The sequence below is a fragment of the Callorhinchus milii genome, unplaced genomic scaffold (assembly GCF_018977255.1).
Source record: "Callorhinchus milii isolate IMCB2004 unplaced genomic scaffold, IMCB_Cmil_1.0 Scaffold5, whole genome shotgun sequence".
Lineage (NCBI taxonomy): Eukaryota > Metazoa > Chordata > Chondrichthyes > Chimaeriformes > Callorhinchidae > Callorhinchus > Callorhinchus milii.
The window spans coordinates 18,769,161-18,795,667 of record NW_024704746.1 but is presented as its reverse complement, the minus strand read 5'-3'; the positions used below and the strand labels follow the sequence as shown (position 1 = coordinate 18,795,667).

The following is a 26,507-nucleotide window of genomic DNA, read 5'->3' as shown; positions in this document are numbered from 1 at the left end:
CTTGAAGATCAATATGGATTTTGACCTAACTACTGCTCCAGGCAAGGCATTCCATGTCCTAAATATTCTACACAAAAAAAGTCTCCTAACCTTCCCATTTGCTTATTTACTAACTATCTTAAATTGATGTACTCTAGGAACATGTGAACAGGAGTAGGCCATTCAGCCCCTCGAACCTATTCCCCCATTCTATAAGATCATGGCTGATCTGTATCTCAACTCAACTCCAATTCCCCATATCCCTTGATATCCTTACCTAACAAATATCTAGTTACTGCCTCACCAACCAGTGGAAATATTTTTTCCCTATTAACTATCAGAAGCCCTGATAATTTGAAAGATCTCTAGGTCACACCTCAAGCATCTTTATTCCAGAAAAAAAAGTCCCAGTTCCTCCAGTGTCCACTCATAGGCTAAACTGCCACTGTTAAGGATATACGTGCATTAAGCCCAAGTCCCTTTGCTCCTCTACTCTTAATATTTTAACCACCTAACATAACATATATATGTTCTTATTTAGGAAACAAAGTAGTGATTCAGAAAAATACATTATATATCACAATGTGAATGTCATTCAATTTAACCACACCACTGATATCAAGAGTATAGTATGGACAGAAAAATGTCTCACTTGTTCACTGATGTAGATGCTATTCTAAAGCTAATGCTTTTCATGAAGGAAATTATTCATGGTAGTGTACTTTGATCATCACTAGTAACCCGCCATAAAGTGAGTTTCAGAAGGGTACACTCACTACATGCATTCAATTCTGGAAGTTATCACAGCTGCGCTCAAACTAGTAAACTAGTCCTCATTTAGCATCCATATACAAACACTTTCAGGACTGGACAGTAACCAGACCCAGGAGTATATCAGGCAGTTTTTCACCTTCCTAGCTATAAAAATATTGATAATTATGGTGTCCTGGCTACCACCGGGCTTAGATTTGACATCTCTACACAAATCAAATTTTGATTACTCCTGATTTTTTTTAAAATTGAGAATCTAAGCAAACTGCTGAGGAACATCATGCACGATAGAATCAAGATGGAAAATTCCAGAGAAATGAGACGTCAACGGTATAGTAGCATCAATACAACCGATATAGGAAAGATTGCAAGAAGGAAAGATTACTTATCAGATAACTAGCCTTTACATCAACCTGGAAGAGAGTGGTTAGAAGACCTTGTTCAGATGTAGAACGTTAAACATTTTTGAAAAATTGGGTTTTATCGTTATCCTACATTATACAAGATGGATAATTGCTTTTACGCAACCCAAATAAGTTATTACAAATCAAAGCCTCACATGCAGGATTCAGTTCACATAAAAACTTGCTTACAGTTTACATCTTCAGAATTTCTCAATGTTTTCCTAATTTATTCCTAAACCTCATAAAAGACAGTGCAAGTATATAAATATGCACCTGTGTATTAGATGTATACTTGTGTATTTACTTGTATTTGATCTATTGATCACCAACTGTATGATGTCTGAATGTATTGCTTAAACGGATGTTCAGATGATGTACACAAACCTCCCACGTTTTGCACTGCACAGTCTTTATTGCACTAATTATTTAGTAATATTGTATAATCATAGGTATCTCTTTCTATTCAGAACTATGGCCATGACTTCTCAGATCTAATCAAAACGTCTGCATTGTGACTTGAGTAATGGTTTACTGGCAAAATACTAATAATGCACCGATGTAAAGTGAGAAATTCATTGTCTACTGATATATTGGTTGTAAAATAGACACATTACATAACTTTTATATGTCAGACAATAGACTCCTCAAGATAGTGTGATAATTACATGTTGCATAGAACAGTATAATTTCTTTTATACATTATTACTCATGAGGAAGAACTCATAACTAGTAAGTTTGAAATCGCCTTTCTTATGAGTGCCATACATTGAGCATTCTGGAGTTCACAGTTATGCATTTAGCCACATAAAAACCTGCACATGAACTACTAAAGCAGACTGCTTAATTCTTCCTGCGACAAATGAAATGTATCTCCCTGCAGTGCTTGGCTTAGCTGCTACAATGAAAGACAAATAACAGTACCAACAAATTTATTAATACAGAGCAAACTTTTGCTGGTTTATGCTAAGTTTGCTTAAGTTGCTTTCTCTCCCACCAATCTGTTAGTGTACAACAATCTGAACCTCAGACTTCCAACAACCAATGACACATTAATTTTACAAACAGATGAGGCGCTTCTGTCAGGCTGGATTTTCTGAGCATTGATCAATTAAGCAATCTTACAACAACCATAGAACTCAACCACTTACCATTATGAACTTGTACCTCTCAAGTTTGTACTTCAGTGCCTTCACAAATTAATGGGGGGGGGGGGGGGAAGCAAATGGTGAAACAAAAATTACTAAACCATTTGATCTCCAGCACCCAAGAATGAGATGGGTTAATGCAGAAGAGCAGGTGGTGCAGTGGCTTGGAACCCCATACTTCCATCACTGACAGCTTGGATCTACATCCATTCGAGACAGATGGGATGATGAACGTCTCTCCTGCAGTAGTTGGACTAGGGCCGTCTCAATCCATCTCCCAGTGGACATATTCGTAGCACAGTCACTCTCTAATGCAGCACGTTCATGGAGGTCATGATAGGCAATTTAAGAAATGGAAACGCTGCCACTAGTAAAGCAGCAAATACTCATAACATGCTTGGCTTTAGTCTCATGGTCAGAGTAACAGAAAGAGATTGGTGGAATCAATGTGGCTGATTAGGGAATATATTTATATTCCTCAGTGCAGTTCTGCAAGTTAATTTTTTTTGGTTTTAAACATTGTCCCTATAAATGTTAAAAAAAATCTCTGGCCAAATCACTTCCCCTTCTTTCCTTTTCTAAACAATTCAACAACGTCAGAAAGTGGAAAAATAAACCATAATTACAGCAAACTGATATGAAAAAATAAGTTTTGTAAGCTCTTCAGTTTGATAGGCAAGACCTCAAAGTGTACAGACACTTGTGCTTAACATTCTACAATTGAATTCCATGAAACTGCTACATAGCAATTCTTTCCAAACCAAACAAACAGCATTTACGTTCATCATTGACAGAAGAAATTAATGAATTCAGTAATACCCAATGGCAAACCAGTATGTCTACAGTAAATACAAGTGATCAGCATTTTCAATTTTCATTATTCTAGAATTACTATTAGCTCAGGGTTTTACATATTACATAGACTATTGCAGTAACATTGCATTCTTGGCTTAATTTCAGTTTTGAGAAACCTTATAATTCACTTGGGCACTTGGCATTCTCTTAATTGTAGATCTTGAGCTCATGAAACAAGTACTGAATGTACAAATACAGTACTCTACCTTTGCATTTCTTATAGTGCATTTCATATAGTAATCTTATTAATATTGAACTCGAAGAGTGATCCGAACAGCTAAAACGGTTCTGCAATTGCTAGATGTTGAATTATTCGATTTTCAATGTACAATTATTCCAGAATTACTATTGGCCCAGGGTTATACATCTTACATAGACTACTGCAGTAACATTGCATTCTTGGCTTAATTTCAGTTATGAGGAACCTTATAATTCACTTGGCCACGTGGCTTTCTCTTAATTGTAGATCTTGCACTCATGAAACAAGTACTGAATATACAAATACAGTGTCCTATCTTTGCATTTCATATAGTACAGATGTTCTTTTTTCACATTTTGAAAAAATCACCGACAATAGCTAAAACGGAATATGTTAACACTAGCCACAACCCATTGGCAGACAGATATGTAGTCAGACCGGATCTAAAGAGCTTGAAGCTCAAAAATAACCCTACCCTTCTCACTATAATTAAGACAGTTTCTGCAATAGGACGTTTTTTTTAAAAAAATCAACCAACTAAAAAGAATTTACATCAATCAAGACATTGATTTTTTTCCGATAATATTTCTTGATTATTTGTAAATATTTTGTCTAAACAGTTGATTCTGTTCACACAACTGTGGCCATAATAACCTGGAGAAACTAAGACAACACACAGAGCTTAAACTGAATCACTCTGGGTTAATAATTTATCACTCAAGGTTAATTCAGCTCCTTTACACTATTGTAATCAGTAACTTTACAAGCTAGCACACAGAATGTCACCAGGGCTCAATTTAAACGATATTCATAAAATGCACCATAGTCCCAGGTTCGATTCCTGGTCCTTGCTGAATTGTCCTCACTGCCTTTGAAGGGTGAGGGGGAGGGGAATTCAAACTGTTTTTATATCTGATCTCTACTGGATAATAGGTGTATGACATCAAGTCAGGACAAGATTGAACTTAGCTGTGATCGCAATAACCTATCAACACTCACCATCCAAGTTCACACACGCCAATGCGTCCGTTGAGCAATGTATGTTTCCAACACCCACTTGCATGCAGGGAACACCAGTATTATGCGCAGTGATAATGGTGGAGAAGTGGTGGCGGTAGTAAAAGAAAATGAAAAAAAGTAATCTGCAGAAAGACAGAACTAATCGGGTTGTAATGTTTTGTAAAGCTATGTTGTAATATGATGTCATTCAAGATTGAGGTGGATAGATATTTGTTAGGACAGGGTATTAAGACATCCGGGGCAAGGGCAGGTAATTTGACAATGTACATATAAGCCATGGTTTTATAGAATGGAGGAACAGGCTCAAGGGGCTGAATGGTCTACTCCTGCTTCTAATACAATTTCACCAAAAATACATTTTCTCTACGTTATAGTAATACAGGATTCTTCACGACATAAAACATCACCACCTACAAACTTTTAACAACATTTTTATACTACTTTAAGGGTCTGATCTTTTCCCCACTATAATGAAATGATTATTCAATCCATTCATAACTTGCAAGTTATAAAGCTCATTTGTCAAATAAAATGATCACCATTTTCCCATCTACTATTGGAATTAATGTGTGCCTGAGGTGCTGAATATCATGGTCAATGAGGATTTTTTAGTTTTGCATGCATAACGGAGAAGGGAACAGAGCAGTATGGGAGGTGGGCATAGGGGATTAAGATGGGTGGAGGCCCATGTGGAATATAAAGCCCAGCACTAACTAGCTGGGTCAAATGACCTGTTTCAGTGCTATATAGTTTATGTAATTTTATGATCATAGAAACACTACTCAGGTATTCCACAACCACGACAAGATATAATAATAATAACCCTTGCATTTGATATAGCGCTTTTCATGTCTTCTAGATGTCTCAAAGCGCTTCACAGAATATAGCGGAAAGTGAAGTGACTGTATATTTGTGGGCGAATCGCAGCAGCCAATTGCGCACAGCAGTGTCCCACAAACATTCGTGGACTGAGTAACCAAATTATTATTGTTTTCTTTGAAGGATTATTATCCCCGGAAAAGCAATCCAACAATCGACTAACAACTGGGTTCCTACCTACTGCTAGGTAAACAGAGGCCTGTGGAGTAACAACATTTTGCGCTGCTGGGAATAGAACCCAGATCTCTCGCTTGCAAGACGAGTACTCTAACTACTGAGCTATAGGACTCCACAGATATGAGCAAGAAGAGAACATTTTCAGAATTACTAATGTTTGCAGAATCAAATATACAACAGAGAAACACTGAACCTACCAACATAATGCAAAACATTCTTAATCATGACTAAGTATAGCCACGTTATTCATTATTTATAGCTTCCAATGCTTTCCATTCAAGCATATTGCATGTAGAAGCCTTCACTATTTTAGTCCTATTTGGAGTCCTGTAGCTCAGTGGTTAGAGCACTCGCTTTGCAAGCGAGAGACCTGAGTTCAATTCCAGGCAGAGGGCGAAACCTTGGGCAAGTTTCCTTACTTCACACAGAGCCTAATAATAATCCCTCCAAAACCAAAAACAATAATAAATTGGTCATTTTCAATCTATGACTGTTTGTGGGACATTGCTGTGCGCAATTGGCTGCCGCGTTCGCCCACAAATATACAGTCAATTCACTTTACAGTGTGTTCTGTGAAGCACTTTGGGACGTCCTCCCAACGTGAAAAGCGCTATATCAAATGCAAGGATTATTATTATTATTATTCACTATTTTAGCATATAGTTCTCAGACCTGCTTTCCAATTAAATTATTGACTTATCTCCAACTTATATTAAAATAAATTTGGCAAGTTTGATATTTTTCTTACATTTTTCGTCCATGCCCCCTACCCAGAAGATCCAAGCTGATACTGATTTAGTTCAGTGTCTATGTCCCTCCAGTGGCTAATCTTCATGTACAAGTCTTGACAGTGTGTTTGACAGGTTATTTCACCACAGCTGTGTGGGATCCTCATAGCCAAGCCCAATCCCTCCCTCTCTGAACATCTAAACATATGCACTCACCAGCAGGGATCAATGGATAGTGGTTGGGGTCACAAATATTGACAAATCTAGCTCCTCTTCCCTGGTATACCATAAAACTTGTTCACCTACAAAAATATACAGTCTATGCTTTACAGAAAATGCTGTTTAGAACTTCGAGATGTCCTCCTTACATGAAACTCGTATCAAATCCAAGGAGTATTATTATAGTATACTGTTCATTAATTGTAGCACTTCTGAAATAAGATATTGAGACATGATCATGGTCTATCTACACAATGTCATGTTGCCTTACTGCACATTACATTTACCCAAAGCCATCAGAGGGGCTAAGAGTCCTACATTGTAATAGATCAACTGTTAGTTAAGAATATCTCAAATATTGGCATCTACTATATACACACTATGATGTTTTTCGAAACAAAGTGAAATTCTAGCTTTTTTTTAAGCTCAGTTAATTTTGTACATACTGGTTAGTATTAATTAGCAATATCTTCCTCAAGATTTCGATTAACAAAAACTAATTGAATGCACCATTATGAGGATGACAAAATAAATACTGAGAATGAGCTTCAGGTCTGCCAAGAAAATATTTTTAGTACATGGAATTTCAGACTTGATATTTCTCTTTAATTACTACACATTTTTTCAACATCTTCTCGCAAACAATACAGTTCTTAATCATTTTAGCTTTCAAAAGCAATTTAAGTACATTCACCCATATTTCTCTTTACCACTTATGTTCTCTCAAGAGTAATGCTCTCTGTAGTGCATTACTGCAAATGTTAACTAAGAAATTGTAGTCATTCTTTAACCTTCAGCTGAAATAATATTTTAGTTACTGCTCGTTTTGACACCTAATGTCTCAAATACTCTGGCGTTTTTCTAACATTTGGATCCAACTTCTTAATGCAGTTCTGTAAATATCTTGAGCTGACTTGACATATTTTGTCTGTCTTTCACCACTGATTTTGTACTTTTGTAAAGTACAAAAAGAGAAAGACCAAATAAAGCTAACATTTTTAAAACAATCGACAATAATTTGATGGATACACTAGGAAAGGACTGAATCGGATGGAAGTATACAGTACACTAGTTTGCACGAAACATTGAACGCGGTTAAATCGACCTTTGATACATTATCAAGAACGTTTTTTGCCTAATCGCTCGACAGAACCAACTGGAAAAAAAAATCATTACTACCTTGCACTAAATAAGAAATGTTTAATCCATTAAAAAAAGTATGAACCAAATCCAAATAAACATGTTCTCTTGCAGCTCTCCAATCTTTTACGTATGCATCAAGAAGCGTGACAGCTTGAAGAGCACATCACACTCCTGTAATCGTTTTGCAAGCGGCAAAGCAAACCTACATCCAACTGACTAAAAATCCACGCCAATAACAAAAGGTGGGTGGGTGCACCCAGTCTCTGAATAACTACCTTCAGCTCATTACACAGACACAAAATACCCTCCTCCCCTCTGCTGCAGCCATCACAGCGTGTGAAGGGGAAAGAGAGAAATTCGTAATTGCTCTGCGAGGATATTTCAGACCCTTCCTTTAGTTCTGAACCAAATCATAAAAGGTTTTGTGGCAAGCATGCAGAAAAGCACGGGTGTTGTAATAAAATCTTTCGCTGGCTATCCCTCCCTCTCTCCCTCCCTTTCTTCCTCTTCCCAGTGTGGCCATAGCCAAGTGTTTACTCTCTCCCAAGCACTGCATTGTTCCCACACCTCCAGGGAAGGCCGGTCGGTTGGTTTCGCAACAACCTGGCGAGCACAATAAAGACACTGTGCAACGCACAGCAAAAGCTCCCACTCGAGCAACGAACACCCCCCCCCCCCCCCCCACACCCACCCCGTGTGTAAAAAAACAGGGGGTAGTTCGAGGTGGGGGGGGGAGAGAGAGTGAGAGGGAGGAGGGGAGAGAGTAGGGGGGGCGAGGGGAGAGTGAGAGGGAGAGAGTGAGAGGGGGAGAGAGTGAGAGAGAGGGGAGAGTGAGAGAGGGGGGGGGAAGAGAGTGAGAGAGGGGGGGCGGGGGAGGGAGTGAGAGAGAGGGGGAGTGAGAGAGGGGGGAAGAGAGTGAGAGATAGGGGACGGAGAGAGTGAGGGGGGGGGAAGGAGAGAGAGAGGGGGGAGTGGGGGAGAAGAACGAGGAGGGGAGGAAAGACAAAAAAAATCCCCCCCCCCCACTGCCCTCAGGTGTAATGTACCAACAACAAACCCCCCCCGACCACCCCACCCCACCCCCCACACTCTTCCCCCTCCCACCAAACACGACACTTGAGAAGACGGTTTGCGTCGAATGGGGCTCGAAACTGAACAGAACAGAACAGAACACCCCACACCACCACCACCACCACCTCTTCTTTCTCTCTCCCTCTCCCCCACCCCCTGAAAAGACACAAATAAAACCGGGTGCGAATCCCACCCCCACATTTGCCGCTCGGCTCGGGAGGGAGGGAGGGAGGAAGGGAGAGCCGTTGGTATTGTTGTGGGGCTGACAAGACAAGCGGGAGGGAGGGGAGGGGAGAGGAGGGCAGTGCGGGCGCCCTTCGTCGTTGTGAGGTGGCGCTGAGGTAGAGCCCCGATCTCCCCTCAAACCGGGCGGCGAACAACAACGGCCGCGTCGCTGTTGGCTCGGCCTCTCCCCCCCACCACCCCAAAAAAAAACTACCACCGACTCACTCACCCAAAGCTCCGTGCCCCAGCTCATGGCGCTCGGCTTTGCTTTCAAAACTGGACCCCGGGGGCGGCTGCGCGGCTTCGTTCTTCTCGTGCTCTTTCTTTTTTTTTTCGTCGGCGGGTGGGGGCGGGCGGGCGGACGGGCGAGTTTTAAAAAAAAATATTTGCTTTTATTAATATTTTTTTAATTTAATTTTTTCAAAAAAAAAAGAGACGTTCATCCGCCGTCGCCGAAACCCTCCCTCACCGACCGACCGATTGACTGACTCCCTCCTTCCCCTCCGTCCGTCCGTCCGTCGTCGTTATCGTCGTCGTCCTTCTCGTCCTCCTCCCCCTCCTTCCAGGCGAACGCTTCATTTGCATTCGCGGGGGAGGCTGGGATGTAGGAGGACCCGTCTGCCTGAGATTGGAGGGCTGCTGGAGCCGGTGGGTAAAGGTGTGGCGGGGGGGGGGGGAGGGACCAGGTGGGGGGGAGGGGAGGGGCGGAGGGAGTGTCACGTGAGTCACATCCCCCCCCCCACCCATTCCCCTGTGACTCACACCTCTCTCCTGGAATGCGACCAATGGGGAAATCACCTTCTTAATGTTCACTCTGTGCGAAACCCCCCCACTCCCACCCCCCAACGCACCTTTATTGACTGGCGCGTACGTTAAGAGAGAGAGAGAAAAAAAACAGGGAGCACTCAAGCAGCGGGTCAGGCGGGCGGTCAGGCGGGCGGTCAGTCGGGCGGGCGGTCAGTCGGGCGGGCGGTCAGTCGGGCGGGCACGTTGGTGACCTGTCGTCAGAACCAGTCGCCGTTCACCGCCACAACCGGAGTCCGTCCAGTGCCCTTCGCCCGAGGTAGCGTCCCGGACAGCGGTGGAAGTCTGACTCAGAGTCAGGGGAGAGGTGAAGTGACCGTAAGCACACGGTCAAAAAGGAAGGACTCAAGACGGGATTTGGAAGTGGGAAGGGGGCACGGCAGAGGGATCGAGGGAGGGCGTTCCAGAGCTTCGGGGGTGTAGCGGCTGAAAGCACGACCGCCAACGGTGGAGCGGAGTTACTGGCATTCGGGTGGCAGAATGACTTGCAATGTGCAATGTTTCATTAGGTGTATACTGAAGAAGAACGTGCATGTTGTGTAGGAATACACTAGTTGTTCACATGCAGTATCCTTTTTTGTTGGGGGTGTACCTAGAAACGGTACGCATGTTAGTAAGGTGCCCCAAGGCACAAATCTTATACAACAACAACAACAACAAGATTCCATTTATAAAGCGCCTTTCACGTCAGGAGGACGTCCCAAGGCGCTGTACAGTTGGGTCAGGACCCGAAATAAATATATAAAATATATAAATTATATAAAATCGACGAAGTAGATAGGAACATACAAACATAGTATCTTGTACGGTAACTAAATAGAATCTTCCTTTAAAAACGGTGTTATTTAAGAAACAAAGGTGTGTTCATACATGATAAAATGAGGATCGGAGCAAATATTTAATATCATGCACACACAAATACCTTACTTCATACGTACTTCATATTTCTCCCTTGAATAGGACAGCTGCACAAGATGCTTAAGCCAATTTGATATTGTATTTGGTGCAGGTCAGAGGTAACATGATGGTATCTTTGTGACAAACCTAGTTTGTAAATAAATATTAATTTATTGGACATCCTCTTGGGACGACCTGGGGCGTCCTCCTGATGTGAAAGGCACTATACAAATGTCATTTTGTTGTTGTTAACGCTACATAGAGCATAACTAAATCCTAATAATCATTCCACGTATTCATCTTCATTTGATTACATCTCCCAGGTTATGTCTTTTTGTTGGCCGTCCCTTTGCAACTTTAAAGAATGATCAGTTCCCCACCCAAAAATCATGCTGCAAATGAAGGTGCATAAATATGGACTTGATTGATCTGTAAGTAACACAAATTGTGGAGTCCTGTAGCTCAGTGGTTAGAGCACTTGCCTCACAAGAGAGAGACCTGGATTCGATTCCCGACAGGACAAAACCATGGGCAAGTTTCCTTACTCCACACGCCTGATAATAATCCCTCAAGAAAAAAACAATAATAAATCGGTCACTTCAATCCACGACTGTTTGCGGGACACTGCTGTGCACAATTGGCTGCTGCATTTCGCTCACAAAAATGCAGTCAATTCACTTTACAGTATATTCTGTGAAGCACTTTGAGACTTCTAGAAGACGTGAAAAGCACTATATCAAATTGAAGGATCGTTATTATTATAATATGTTATCTTCAGCAATGAGTGAACATATTCAACAACCACAGATTATGCTTTGAAATATCAGCATCTAACACTTTGAAATCCATGCTCTACAGGTACAGTTTGCAAGAATAGCTGAGAAAGTAAATTTAATTTTTAAGAAAGTTTAATCCTAAACATTCTTGGATAGGAAAACAATCATGCAATTACTAACAAGGTGAACAAAGAATATTAGTTATACAGAGATAAAACCTTTCTACAAGACCAAAATTCACCAGCGATTCAGTTTAAATTGTACTTTGCTTCAGTCCAAGTTCATAACAGGGAGCTTTATTTATGACAAATAGCAGATCTTCCAGAAAGCATGATGGCCCCCTAGTGGAAAAGACAAAGCACACTAATAAATAAACAAACAAAGCCTGGCAAACAACAGCACAAGAAATATTGTGCTGATTATGAAGTAATAATATTAAATAATAATAATCCTTTGATTTGATATAGTACCTTTCACATCGGAAGCATGTCTCAAAGCGCTTCACTGGAGTTATTGGAAAGTGGGGTTACTGTGTATTTTGTGGACGAACACAGTGGCAGGCAGGACAGCTGTTTAACATCTCCTCCGGAGGACATGACCTACAATAATGTAGCACTCCCATAACACTACTTTGGAGTGCCTATATGAGTTTCACATCCTAACATGGGGCTTGAACCCACAACCTCTGACTCAGAGGTAAGAGTACTACCGACTGAGCCAGTCTGACACACAAAGAGCATTAAGATACATTTTTTAATCACTACATTGATTTTTAATTTGAATTTTAAAAATGGATAAACACAACTTCTTAAATTTTAAAGGATTAATATTGATTTTGGTCAATGTATATGATACAGAGTTTACGCTGCCAACATTGGGTAACACTAAACAATGTTTTAGCAATTCCATTTTCAAAGAGAACGTTCTCGAGCTCTGTTAACAGACATTTGGATGAAATGCATCTAGTAATTAAATGGGCAATAAGCAGCTGGAGGAATTGAATACTCATAGAGCATCAAAGACTAGATGAAATGCATCCAAAAGTACTTAAAGAACAAGGATAGAAGTAGCAGAATGGTGTGTAAGTGATGTAGCTGATTTACATGATATAAAAACATTGGAAAACAGCTCACATTATTCCAATTTTTTAAAAAATGAGCACAATTCTTCGGAATTATAGTCCAATTAGCTTCCTATTTGTATTAAGACATGTATAACAGAAACACAGATACATGCAAAACAAATGGCAATACTTAAGAGACATATTGTTTAAGAAAATGAATTCAAATAATTTATTTGAGGGAACAAAATATTACACTCAAATAAGGCCTTAAAAGACATGAAGAAACAGATTCTTTGATGATAGAAACAGAAGGTGAAACAGTTGAAGGGACACAGGATAGAGAATTTTGTGCAAATGGATAATAGAAGTTCATGCAAGATGAGTAATAATTTAATAAGTGCATATGTTGACTGGTATAAAAAGGAGGTAAATTGCACTGAAAGGAAACTTACTTTTAGATTTTATTATTTTCTTTTTAATGTCATCCAAAAGGCACCAATTCATGATTGCATTCTGATTCCATCATTGTCACTTGCCCTACAGTATCGCAATCAAGTAACTTCTCCATCATTGGGGCCAGGAGTCAGCCTGAGGGGCATTCCAGCCAAGCCAAATACTGTCTTAATTGATATGCACATTCTTTTCTTTGCTTCTGGGCTCTGTGACCTAAAGAGGTCTTTGCCACATCTCCTGAAGTGACCTAAAATTGGTAAATCATTGGGTACAGAATCATGGGCACAAAGCAGCATCCTATTACTCTATACTCTTGTGCTCCGAAGCAATGAATCACCATGGTATTCATTTACAAATGTTATATGTTCGAAAATAAGTGCTTAATTTACAGGTTGCAAAGGGTACTCAGTGCTTATCAAGTTCACTTTACTGTTACTAAGCAACTGGTGATAAATGTCTTCAGATAAATAATTCACAAGATCACACATGTGAACTTTGTACTCACCTTTCTATTGTTTAAACATCTGTTTGAGGGCATGGTACCCTGGAATGCTACGAGCAGGTGATTTAATGGCATAGATAATATTGAATTTTCTAAATTCACTCTTTGCAGCTGGTATGCTCAAAGTAAACTAAAAACACATTTAAAGCTGATATCCGTCTTCATTTGTTTCAATTGAAATTCCCCTTTCTCAATAACCATTTATAAATAATTGAATCTTAGAAGTTTTACCTATATTACAAACCATTTGGAAAAACTGGTCATTTCTAAGTGACTGTCCAGCAGATTGATGGTCATTTTTTATAAGTATTTAACACTAGTTTCATAGTCTTAAGGATTTTATAATGTAAACTCGGTAATATCTTGATAGCGTTATCAATTTATGTAAACAATGTAGTTACAACATTCATTTGTGGAGTTCTAAAATGGATTATGCATTATCTTAATACAATCTCCCAGTATTACAGTAATACTTAGTGGCAAATGATTATTCTCCACTCTCTGGAACCTTCCCTCAATCCTCTGCGTCACCCCTCAGTCTCTTCAAAATCTGCCTAAAAGCATACCTCTTCAACCATGCTTACAGTGACTGGTTATTTAACTTAGACCACAAGCTCATAGCCACTGAAAACAGATTTAAAATGAACAACCCTTAAGCGAAATGAGAGGAACTTGGTTTTCCCAGAGCATTAATACACAAAACAGGATCTCAAAACCAGTTAATTCTTGATTAACAATTCATTTAAAGAAAGACGGGAAAGTATCTGGTAGGAAAGTATATGGGAGGTAAACGGATAGTTGGAGACTGAGATTAACACATGTTGTATTACCCAGAACACAATGGAACTGCTGGAGATGTTTATGTGAAGGAAACTGGACAGGGGTTGAATAGCAATATGGGGAGGTAATGCTGTATTTGCCAGTTGCAACAATGGTAGGCTTTGGCTGTGCCATTACAGGTTTGTGAGTTTCCATAATTGGTGCAGTGATGCATGTCCCTCGCATAATACTTTGGCTTTGCAGGAAGTATTGCTGAGGTGCTGGCCCCAGGCCAGGAAAGGGGCCCATACTTGGGAAACTTTCTCTTGATGCAGCCTCAGAAGATGTGATTTTTTTCTGATACAGCTATTTTCTATGTCTCATTCCACACTGACTGTATTTTGGGACGAGTGGAGAATTTCAGTGAAATGAACAGGCATTCGGAGACTCAGTCCTATCAACTTATTTGGACTGCTCATCAGATACTGAACTAAATACTGGAGCATTCATTAGATCATGTGAAATAGCTAATTTGCTTCCTAATATTAACCCAGAACATTTACCGTAAGAAACCACCGTGGGAAATTTCACGACAGACAATTTATCATCATTACAACTGCTTCCATTTCTGCCTATTGTGTCATCGAAATATATATACAAAATAAACACACAAAATGTTATTTTCCATACACATAGTGAAATCCAAAGAATAATGATGGGTCAGATACAAGATTGACGCTATAATCTCCGGAGACAGATTGAATTCCCAGGCTCAGTACACAAACCGAGCACCATATAGTATTGAGGGAACTTCCTCCAATTTTCTTTCAAGAATTATCAAAAGAACATAATCAACAAATACATCACCAATTCATCATCCTTTTCAAAAATAAGCGCTATTAGATGCGAGATTGTTGGAAATTGAAAATCTCAATCAATTTACCAGGTATTTTATCCTTGAAGGCATTAAACAAGACAGAATTGAGAAAAATAAGTGCAGTCAATATTCTCTAGGGTTTTTTTTAAAAAAAGGAAGCCGTTTATTGAAGATCAAAACAACTTAGCAAGCATGCCAGCATGCAACGAACCGGGACAATTTTGAATCTACTCTGTGTATAGAAACAGGGAAATGCAGGAGCAGGCCATTCAGCCCATCACAAAGCTAAACAATAACATTTGAATATTTTACTAATCATACAGCCTTCACTTATTGCCAGGCATTTTACTTGATATAGAGCTATACATCAATCATGTAATTCCTTCTTTTGAGCTGTTCGGAGTCTCTGGTATGGAGAAACGATATTCCACACAATCCAACACACCTTTCAAACAGCTGAGAATGGAGATCACTGCTGTAACTCTTGCACACTTCAGAACTGAAATATCTGGATATAATGCAGTGAAAACATTTATTAAACATTGGAAATATTTGGATTTTCTCTTGGTTTAATAAAGTTTCAAGCAATTGACAAGACTCCACAGCTTGGGGAGGGGGGCTGAAAGCCAGAGGTGAAAAATACATGATTTTCTCCTGTTCTGCACCTCAATGTGGAACTTATTCTCCCAAGCCAAGTACCTACAGGTGTGAACACAAATTGTTTGTTAGTTAAAAGCCAAAATTATTATTGTTATTATTACAATTATTAATATTATGCAAAATAAAATATTATATTACAGCTAGCTTCAGTGCACCAGTGAAAGAAGTGAAAATCAGCCAAATGGCCCACTCTGGAAACTCCAAATCCGTTGCTGGAGGTGTGATTGTGTAAACATCACTTGATAGATTTTCCCGGACTGAGATGGCTCCTTCCCTTCATGGTGAATAGCCAACCAGTTCACATTAAGCATAAATACCCCCCTTTACAAAAAAAACCCACTGTTTTCTAAAATCAACTCGACTGCAATTCGTATATTGTAATTTTAAACAGATCTAGGCGTCTTCAAAAACAATGTAAGACAATGAACTTGCAACTGCATTAGATAAGATTAATGCAACTTATACAATTTAATGGGTTTCTGGAGTAATCCATTCCTTAACTACTTGAACCAAGATGAACGAATGGGCAGAACAGCTGAAGGCTCACCCACCTCATAGCATGCAGGGGATATGAAGCAGCCCAGTGTTTGCTGAGTGGAGGGAGTATCTGAAGCAATAGGATCACAGGTACAGAGGGAGATTGTGGCGAGTCCATGGAGAGATTAGAATGCAAGGTCAAGAATCTTGAATTCAATCCATTTCGGAGATGGAAATGCATTCATCAAAGCATTTCTCAAGGATAGGCATAAAATGGATGAAAAGAGTCTCCACAGTTAAAGGTGACATTTTATGTAGAGGTAAATGTTGCGAATACCGTTTAACCCAGATTTATTCTGTATCAATATGGGGGCGGGGTGGTGGGGAGGAGGATAGTGGTTACCAGAATCCAGTTATTTTTGGAATGTGCTGTAATGCCATTGGAAAGGCTCCTTCATGGAGCCTTCATAATATATGTTTAGTTGCTTCACCAACACAGGCAAAAAGGATCGCTTCTCTCGAATATATTCGGTTAATTTCAGTCCATGCCTGACAGCAAACGCCAGTAATCAATCAAATACAATGCATATTAATCACAATTTATCTAGAAGCCAACATGCCCAAGTTAAGTACTTTTATACACATTCAGCTGTCATCACTAACAGTCTAAGTGAACGAGTGCTTGCATTAATTCAGAATCGACACACTTTCGGGTTCTTGATACTGATCCAAAGCGACCAATGCCAAATAACATGGAGCCCAGGCTATGGTACAATTCTTGCAAACATTTCTAATATTTCATGCCTTTTTTCAACCAAAGTACTTTAAACTACAAGTACGTCCACAAAGAATATCATTTTCATGTAACCAATATCATACAGTATACATTTCTAGAGCGCCTTTCAAATCAGGAGTACAATGTTCAAAGAAACAATTTTACTCCAAAAGTTGTACGTGGAAAAAAAACTTTCCAATATCCTATTTTTCTCCCCCAGGCACGCTCTAAATACTTATCGTAAAGTTGTTTAACAGCTTAGTTTCAAAAAGCATAGCAACACATTCCATCACCCTCCAATTGAAAGTGTTTTCCCAGGATTTCTAACAATCTTACAGAAATACATTGTAGTTATAGATTGCTATACAGCTTTAAATAATTCTAGTCAACACTGAATACATCAAAATAAATCATCCAATTAATTGTATGAAAAGAATGGGAAGAGTAGCTATCTTAGTTCAGTTGCTGTAAAATGTAAGAAGCAGTCATTGACACTCCAATGCAGTGCTGGGGGAGCACCGTATTATCACAGATGCCGTCCTTAGCATAAAGAGTTCAACCAAGGTTATGTCTGCCTCTTCTATTCAAAAAAAGAAAGGACTTTCTCCCTGTGTCCTGGTCACAATCCTCCAGATAAAATTGGTCATTTACTTCACAGCTGTTACTCACACTTCGCTGGGCGCAAATTGGCTGCACCGATCTCTTACAAATGCACAATCACTACATTTCACAGAAACTACGTGAAGTGCTTTGAGATATTTGACATTATAAGCGTTATTTCAAATGCAAGGATTAAGTTATTATTATGGATAATTCCATATTGAGAGTTAAGACTGAAGCATATTCTTTATCCGCTACTTCAACTGCAGAACGGTATCTGGTGCAAAAGAACAAATAACTTTTTTTCAATCAACACTAAATGGATTTTTAACAGGAAATAAAATCTATATTCAGTCAAAAATTGGGTACAGACAAAAGTCAAACTGGTGTACAAGTTTTAGTATTTTTAATAAAACCTGTCTTTTTATTGCTAGAGAAACCAGCACGTGAAAAATGCAAGAGAACAAGCACCATGGGAAGTCACATATCACTCAGCACAATCAACATCACAATGCAATTTAAAAAATAATCACTTCCTCTGCATCAGAAATCGTCCCCAAAAAATCAAAGTGAAATTTGTCCTCAACCCCTAAACATAAGTCAACATTTATAGGTTTCTTTAAGAACAGGAAACATTACAGTACAAAACAGTTAAAACATTTAAGGAGCAATTAATATACATGTGAGTGTCCTCATGTTTTTGCTAAGCTTCCCGCTGCTGAATTCACTCTTTGGTACTGTAACTGCTAATAAAAACAAGTTGTTTTTAATCTCGACGTCCAGAAAATAGAGCTTACATTATCCTCCTAGAGTTGAAACTAACCGATCCAGAGCCCCATGGTCCTTAAAAAGTACACAATGTAAAATCTAAGACGCAAATAGTCTACTGTAGATCTGTTGAGCATTTTATCAAAGCGAATAAGGTTTCTCTTTAAAACAAGGTCAACTATCCCAATCAGACTCTTTTTTAAAAAAAAGAAAATCTGGACTATGGATGCAGATCTTTTGACCCCTGGTTACAATTCATACATACTTTTAAAAAAAAATCAATTGCAACCTTAAATAAGCCACTTAAGAAGTTTGCTTTCAGAAACAAGTCAAGAAGCAACTGGCAATGCAAACTGAAGCATTAACCTTCAGATTCATGAGCAGTAACAATACTGATTTTCCAGGAGCACACAAGAAACAGATTGAGGAGCCTTATAGCACTGCACTGATTTGTTGCCCCTAATCCTTAACACCCGTTTGTTTCAGACATATTAAATTGTTATTTTATGAAAACTTCTGATCCTGTGCACTTGCTTACATATAATGATTGGCTGTTACACATGAAAGAACCACATGACAGTTGTGATTTGACTAATGACACCAATAGCCAGCCTGCCAAGTTGTGTACTAAGTCAGAGACTGCAGACAGGTCCAGTTATTTGTTAGTGTGCAGTAAAAGAATATTATGCACAGGTAAATGTGCCAGTGATGTTTACATGTCATCCTCTTCATCTTCATCCTGTGATGATCCTGCTTTGTTGACTGGATTTGTTGTTGCTGATGCTGCTAACTGCGCTTGCTGGGCTGCTTGCTGCATTTGTAACCATTCCTGTTGGGCCAATTCTGCTTGCTGTTGTCTGGCCTGTAAAAATAGACATATTTGTGAATGATCAATTCCTCATTCATTCATCCTTCACTTACAAATGCACACATCCATCCCATGTCCATCTAAGGAAACCAACTGAAACTCTAATCCTTTAAGTTTAGATTCAGCTTTTCCCCTTCCCCTTCTCTCCCTTTCCTACTTCATTTTTTCACATAATACAAATCATCAGAGCATGCTGGTTCCAAGAGAGTCATTTTGATCTGGGAGATAAGTTTGCATTGTATAAGTGGCAACAACTATTTAGTAGTCCAGTACGGAAGACTTATTTTCAAATATTATACTTACTTTCGCAAATAATTCCTGTTGTTGACGCAATAGTTCCTCCTCTGGTATGCCAAGGTTTTCTAGACGCGAACTCGCTTTTCTCCTCTTCAGTGCTACTGTTTTGCATTCTTGTAAAACTTCCTTGACTTCACTGATATAGGAGCAAAACCCAAGGCTCTCCAGTGCTGTAAAACAAAAAAATCAGATAAGCATCAGTATTTGGTTAGACTTTATCTCAAGTACGCATCTAACTATTGTTCCAGAGTATTTTTCTTCCCCAGCACAACCCTTCTGTGCTGAAAATGTCTGCTACTATGTTCATGGACTGAACAATTTAGAATCTGCAAAGATAAGCCACTTGGTTTCAATTCACAATTCCTTCCATAAGGTGCTCAAGACACTGTTTTCTGATCATTTCCTGGATCAAGTAATGAAATTGCAATTTATATATCTCCTGTATCCTGAAAAATGACCCTTTCTTAACCTATTTTATCTCTTCATCTATCTCACAACCACAGAAGCAACACAACATGTGGTTTAATCACTTTTTTGCATTCAGATGAAAACAAAATTCTCAATTGCATTTCACATCATAACCTTGATATCAATAGACATTTGGCTACAAATACAGTCTGCACAATCACCTGTAAAGTAATTTGAAATATTTCAATGTTATAGACACCATAATCAAATGAAAGCATTATTAAGATCCCATCACTTACCGGTACAATTTTAAAGAATTGATACTATAGAAAAAAGGCTACTTTTGCTGTGATAATACTTTTATACATGTTAGGGAACCGTAGGCTTGGCAGACTTTGGGTACCAGACATATGTTAATTTTGGTATATTACACTAACATATGTTTAGCTACTCATGAATAACTGGAATTATGAATTACGCAGGTTGGACAGCAACTGTTTTAAACAACATCTACCAAACTGCCTAAAGGTTACAAAGCTTCATTATCATCGTGAACCGAAGGCCAGATATTAAAAATATGGGCAGCGCACCTCTTCCATGTCAATATACATTATTTTGATAGGAATACAGTAGTGATTTGTTCTATACGTCCATGCTAGCTTTTATTCTACATTACTAGAAACTGCAGTAATGAGCTATAAACACTGAAAATCCATTGAAGAATATTGTAGCAGCATTTTCATACAGATATGTGAATAGGCATGGAATTGTTAATATACTAAAGTCTCAAAGCTGTAATACCTAATTGTCGTAATGCGATTTACGACATTTAAATTGAGATGACAAGTTTGTCCTTACTGATATGAAAAACACCAAAACATGAATTAACATTAACCTTCACATGTCAGTTTAATGCACTTTCATCTTAAAAACAATTTTATTCAAACAGAGTTATACAAGATTAACATGCTTCTTTGAGTTGAAGGCAATACAAGTTCCATGATATTTATAAACATGTGAGGGACTTAAATATTTAAATACATACTCATTGATGGTGGCAAGATCGTTTTTTTAAAACTAAAAATTAAAAATATTACATTTATATTGTCAATGTACTTCACAGATTTCAAACAAAAATATCACAGCAAGATGTGACTATTAACAGTTTACTCTTCTACAATCTGAAAACTCATTACAATATAGAATTCTGCTGGTCAATCAATCAACTAAATCTAGTCTTCCAGAAACTAAACATCTAAAATATGCAGCGGGTTTTCCCCTTACAGCACCTAATCGCTAGAATTAATATGTACCGTCTTATCTGCTATGCAGTAGTCTAGATAGAAAATGAAAACTCAGTACCTGTTACTTATGCAAGGGCAACAGAATCTCTATAATTTAATGCTAGGAAAAACTATAAGAAACTTCTGTTTCCATCATCTGGGAACATCATTTTCTCATTAAAAGATGGGCATCTGTTGTCTCTCTCCTATGCTTGGTTAAAGAGGAAATGATGTACAAAGAGGAATGTAACCAAAACAGATGACGAGCATTTTATTTAAATCTCTCCACCATAAATAAATGCAGCCAGCATGTTGCAACTTATGCCCAACAGGAGTCTGAATAATAGACACTGTGTAAAGAACTGGAAGGAAGTTCTGAAGCAAACATTTCTCTTTCAAGCCCAAATGCTGAAATTTTTCAACTTTACCTACAATCATGGGGGGGAAATCACAAAATGTTTAAGCCTGGGCCTAAGCTAAAAGAGATAGATGGCTTCCTTTGAGGAGTTGTAAGAAAGTACAGTGCTACCTACTTATCTTGAGCCCATTTATATCAACACTTGTCTATGTCGACAAAAAATTGCAAATCTTTCCAAGTCCCTAATAGCACTACGTACGTTGTGTTATTACCGCTTATATCATTGTCTAGAATGAAGAATCTCACACAACAATCACTGTAATCATTAACACATTTGATTTCAGCTGAATCAGCAGAAATATGAATAGCCAATTCTTCATTACGCCTTTCCCAAGCATTTTTTTAAAATCCTGGTCACCAGGAACCAAATAATTTTGGCAGTTTCTTTTTTTTAAAAAAAACCTACCCAACTTTGTTTTCATCAGAAACGAACGCTGCACTTGCTCACATCATGTCTTTCTATAGGATTTCCACGCTCTTTGGTATATTCAACAACTTTCAGCTTAAAACCAGCTGAAAAAGAAACATTCTGTGAAAAAACATGCCAATTTCTCCTCATGTGGTTTTTATGTGCAAATGGGAATCAGACTTTTCAAAGAATATTAAATGTTTAAGATGTATATAAAAAAAAGGAGTCTTTTACTCATCAACTGCCTCTTACCACAACATTACTGCCCCAAATCTTGTGTTTATCACTGAATAATAAGGGAACGTTCAGGTAACCACGGAAAGATGTGACTCAGAGGAGAGCCATTGAATCCCTATTCAGAAGGTCTGATGTCATATCCTGATCGTGGCCATTGTAACCACTTTACAATGGCTATAATTTATCAGCTCTTATTTGGATGCACAGTAATGTAGGGAGAGTAATAGTTAGTGGGATCATTCATGCCCGAGAGGCTGATCTCTTCTCTCATTAAGTGGTATTGATGGCATCTGCTTTGTCGGACAGCCCAGACCACCCACTTTCTGGGAAAGAGGAGGAATTGTGCAGAACTAACGATTAGCAGGATGAGGACTTTTTTTTAAAAAAAGAACTGAATAACTGGACAAGTTAGCAAAAATGGCCTTTTATTTGAGTGACGAACTGACCAGGACAGCTGGTTCACTTCTACTTTGGTTTACTTTCCCTTTTCTTCTTTGGCTTCTTCAGGTACTCAATCAACACTGCTCTGTTTTGGTTTTATTAATCTTCATATCTTGAAGTAGCATCACGATTCTGCAGTTATCAGTGAATAGCAGAAGCCCCCTTGTGCCTTTCTGCTAAATAGACCCAACAGAAAATATTGAGGCTTCAAACCAGTCCTACCAACACAGCAATAAACAAAAGCTTTCCTTAAGTTCCTGATCCCAAGAATTTACATGCTGTCTAATGAGCAACTGATATTGCTCATTACAATGTGGGGGCTCGTCAGAGGTTGCATCAGAGGCCTCTGGTCTATAGGACAGCCGCACTTTGTCCTATGCTGCGACCGCTGTGGGCACTCAGCGGAGGTTGGGCATGCATGCTCAGATGCGGTGTCCATGACGAGCGAATGCAGGCTGATTGAGCTAAAGACAGCAGCTCTAAATGGCCCTGGAGCAGGGGTTGGGGCCACTCCATCACACTGACAGCTGCTCATTCTGCACAGGCCCTGCAGCACATGTTGGTGAAAACATGCTCAGACCGTTCCTTGTGGCCGGAGGGAGGATCTAGCTATCAGATAATAATAACAATCCTTGCATTTGATATAGCGCCTTACCACGTCTTCAAGACGTCTCAAAGCGCTTCACAAAATATCCTGTAAAGTGAACTGACTGTATATTTTGTGGGCAAAACGCATCAGACAATTGCTCACAGCAGTGTCCCACAAAAAGTCATGAATTGAGTGAGAACCAATTTCATTTTTGAACACATTATCCCTGGATCCACCAATCGACTAACAACCGGGTTACCACTTACTTACTGCTAGGTGAACACAGGTGTGTAGGGTAAGGAAATTTGTCCAACGTTTCACCCTGCCCAGGAATCAAACCCAGGACCTCTCGCTTTCAAGACAAGTACTCTAACCACTAAGCTACAGACCTCCACAATAACTCACCACTGAGCCCTTTCCTTTAGAGTGACGAGTTATCCAGAGTTTACTGTATTTACACACTAACTAACACACACGAACAAGATATGACTACTCACACAAGAGCACTGGGTCCTATTCTAAAGATTGCTGATGTACTCACATACGTTTGTAGTCATCATTGGTTGAGCGCTTGCATTTTGCAGTTTGAAGATTAATCAGAATAAACGTAATGGCCGGATTTTTACATCAACGACCAATGTATTTATGTGGTCATTGTAACTCCTTACCAATTCTTGCTGCATCTGGCCAACATGACCTTTTTGCAGCCACATTTGAAGACTGAAAAGGGACTGACCAGTTTTGCCAGATAGTGTATACAGTAACCGCCACAGTTCACATTTTGAGCACATTTTTACAAACAAATCTTCCTCCTGCATTGTGAAAACACTCACCTTCAAGGAACCACTAGTAAATGATTATTAATGGAGGCAGAAAAAATACCTCATAAAATTGTACTCAGGGATATAAGGGAATTGTTCCCACTTTCTTGGCCAACATTCATTCTAAATTAATATGCTATTCACTTCATGGCTGTCTGTTTGTAGAACCTTGTATGTACATTGTTTTGTCTACAAAACAGTAACACTTGTCATGCTTTGAGCGACTAGCACAATAAGATACTCTAAAAATGTTCTCTTTCTTTACACGGTAGAGTATTAAATAAAAAATTAATGCGTATTGGCAAGTAGAGCCAACCGAAATCACACTTAAAATTTATGTATATTTTTATAAATCTAACATTCCATCAACAGGCTGACTCCAGCTTTACCAACATTTCATAGTGGAGTCCTCAAAGCTGACATAATTTTTGGTGCATCTGAAGCATCAACGTTGCTTACTTTCCTTCGTTAATTATGATTTATAAAAGGGCTTAAATTCTGTTTTCATCAACAATGTTTTGCTAATTGCCATTATGGTACCAACAAACCTTTCTCTTAGATCTTCCATCACAGTCAAAATGATCATGAACTAATTTTGGGCCAGCCCAGAGAGATCACAAATTCTATCCATACGTACACTCAATTGAGAATTTTATGACTGAATGAAACTTAAAAGCTTCGAAAGAAACGTTGAAACATCAAAACACGAGTTAAAACCGGTGACGCTAAGTTCGAATAGCAAAATTTAAAAGGACGATACAGAAAGCGACGCCGGCATTCCCCTGAAGGGGGGGGTGGGGGAAGAAATAGTCAAAAACGCTTTCGGAAGAGAGGATGCGAGAACCGACAGCAAAGAAGGCAGCCTTTGAAGGCGATCTGATCTCATCTCTCCAGCATTCCAGTCAAATAATAAACCACCCACACGCTGAAAAGGAACCGGTTACCAACTTCTCTTATTTCTTGCCAAGATATGCCAAGACATAACCCACTGTAAGCAAAGACCACATGCTAAGTGGGTTGAGGGTGAGGAGGGGGAATGCTACCAAGCAGACGCTATAAAGTTTTTTTTAAATGGACAGGGAGGTATCCCCCATCCCACACCCCCCCACCCCACCGCTGGTGAAGCCCGGCTCACCTTGGATGACGTGCTCTGGGGAGATGGTCTTCTTCTCCGACTTGTTACAGATCTCGTTGGCCTCGGAGGAGATGAGGTGAATGAACTCGGTGCAGCAGTTCACCACCAGCTCCCGGGCTTCGTTGGCCACCCGCACGTTGGGCAGCGTCTCTTTGATCATTTTATTGATGGCCGCCCTGGGGATGGTCAAATCGTCGTCGTTGCCAGACGCCGAAGCCATGACTCGAATATATAAACAGTTCAATATATATATATATTATATATATATAGGTGTGTGTGTGTGTGTGTGTGGGGGGGAAGAAAAAAAAAAGGGTCCTGATGTGGCGAAATATCTCCGATAAAAAAAGCGATGCCGGCCGGAGCGGCCCGGGCCCGGGATAAAGGCCGCTCGAGTTAATCTCCACACCGGGCGCTCGAGGTCACTGTCCGGGCTCCGAGTCCTCGCCCGCCCGCCTCACGCGCACATGATCACCGGCCGAGCGCTGGAGGCGATACCGAAACGGGCGGGAGGGAGGGAGACAGGGAGGGAAGGGAGAGGGGGGGGGGGGAAAAAAACACCTCAGAAATCTTCTCCTCCTCCTCCTTCTGCTGCTTCTTCTTCTTCTCCTCCTCCTCCTGTGCCCGGTTCATGCCGCCGCGGCTACAGCGCCATCTTGTCTCTCTCTCTCTCTCTCTCTCACACCGGAAACCGTCCGCGTGGAAGCGCCACTTCCGGTTACAGCCCCTCCCCCTTCCCCCCCCCCCGCTCCTCCCCCTCTCCCTCCTCCTCCTCTCTCAGTGCTGCCGCCCAGCGGCGGCCACCGGTCGTGGAGGAGGAGGGGCTCTGCAGGGTGTTCACAAAGTCCTGTTACCCCCCTCCCCCCCACACCCACCTCTGTGCGTTTCTTTTTCTAAAAAGTTGTTGTTTATGTTCCGCTGTGGAGGAGTCGGGGTGCGACGTTGTCCGCCGACGACGACGGCAATAATCCTGATCCCTGGCGCTCGATTCCCCGCCTGACCACGTCTTCCGAGACGTCTCAAAGCGCTTCGCAGAATGCACCGTGTGAAGTGGATGCACCGACCGGGTATTTATTTCGTGGGCGATGCCAGTGTCTTCCTCGCCCACCACCCGCCGCCGCCCCGGCCTCTTGCGATAGGGGAAAATGTCGCACCGAACGTGGCCACGGATCACAGTTTGGCCGCGAGAGCGATGGCGCTCCCAACCGATCCTCTGGACATCTTTGCGAACGCCCAGAATCGTAGCGTTCCACAGTCGATCGGAGGCCACTCGGAGACCATTGGGGCCCAACGCGTCTGCGCCGGCTCTTTGAAAAGAGCTATCCAATTCAATCCCACTCCCCCACTCTCTCCCCACAGCCCTGCAAACTTGTCCTCC

General features: G+C 40.2%; 2 protein-coding genes across 4 annotated transcripts in view; both read right to left on the bottom strand.

Moving 5' to 3' along the window:
- Positions 1-9,174, bottom strand: part of fnbp1l (formin binding protein 1-like) — a 35,950-nt gene extending 26,776 nt beyond the window's left edge. The window contains exon 1 of one of the 2 annotated variants that reach the window (XM_042334823.1): positions 9,045-9,174. In XM_042334823.1, coding sequence (XP_042190757.1) covers positions 9,045-9,068 — 24 coding nt within the window. In that variant the 5' untranslated portion in view covers positions 9,069-9,174. The remainder of the gene's footprint in view (positions 1-9,044) is intronic. The other variant, XM_007887138.2, reaches the window with a different exon arrangement.
- Positions 9,175-17,842: 8,668 nt separating this feature from the next.
- dr1 (down-regulator of transcription 1) lies at positions 17,843-25,862 on the bottom strand. 2 transcript variants are annotated; one of them, XM_042334822.1, is made up of 4 exons: positions 25,691-25,862; positions 25,133-25,354; positions 19,398-19,561; positions 17,843-19,088 (listed from the first exon to the last, which is right to left on the bottom strand). In XM_042334822.1, the coding sequence occupies exons 2-4, from the start codon at positions 25,350-25,352 to the stop codon at positions 18,939-18,941; spliced, it is 534 nt and encodes a 177-aa protein (XP_042190756.1). In that variant the 5' UTR covers positions 25,353-25,354; positions 25,691-25,862; the 3' UTR covers positions 17,843-18,938. The 2 variants fall into 2 exon arrangements, with proteins under 2 accessions (XP_042190756.1, XP_007885330.1); XM_007887139.2 differs by lacking the exon at positions 25,691-25,862 and having other exon boundaries at positions 25,133-25,646.
- Between the last annotated feature and the right edge of the window lie 645 nt (positions 25,863-26,507).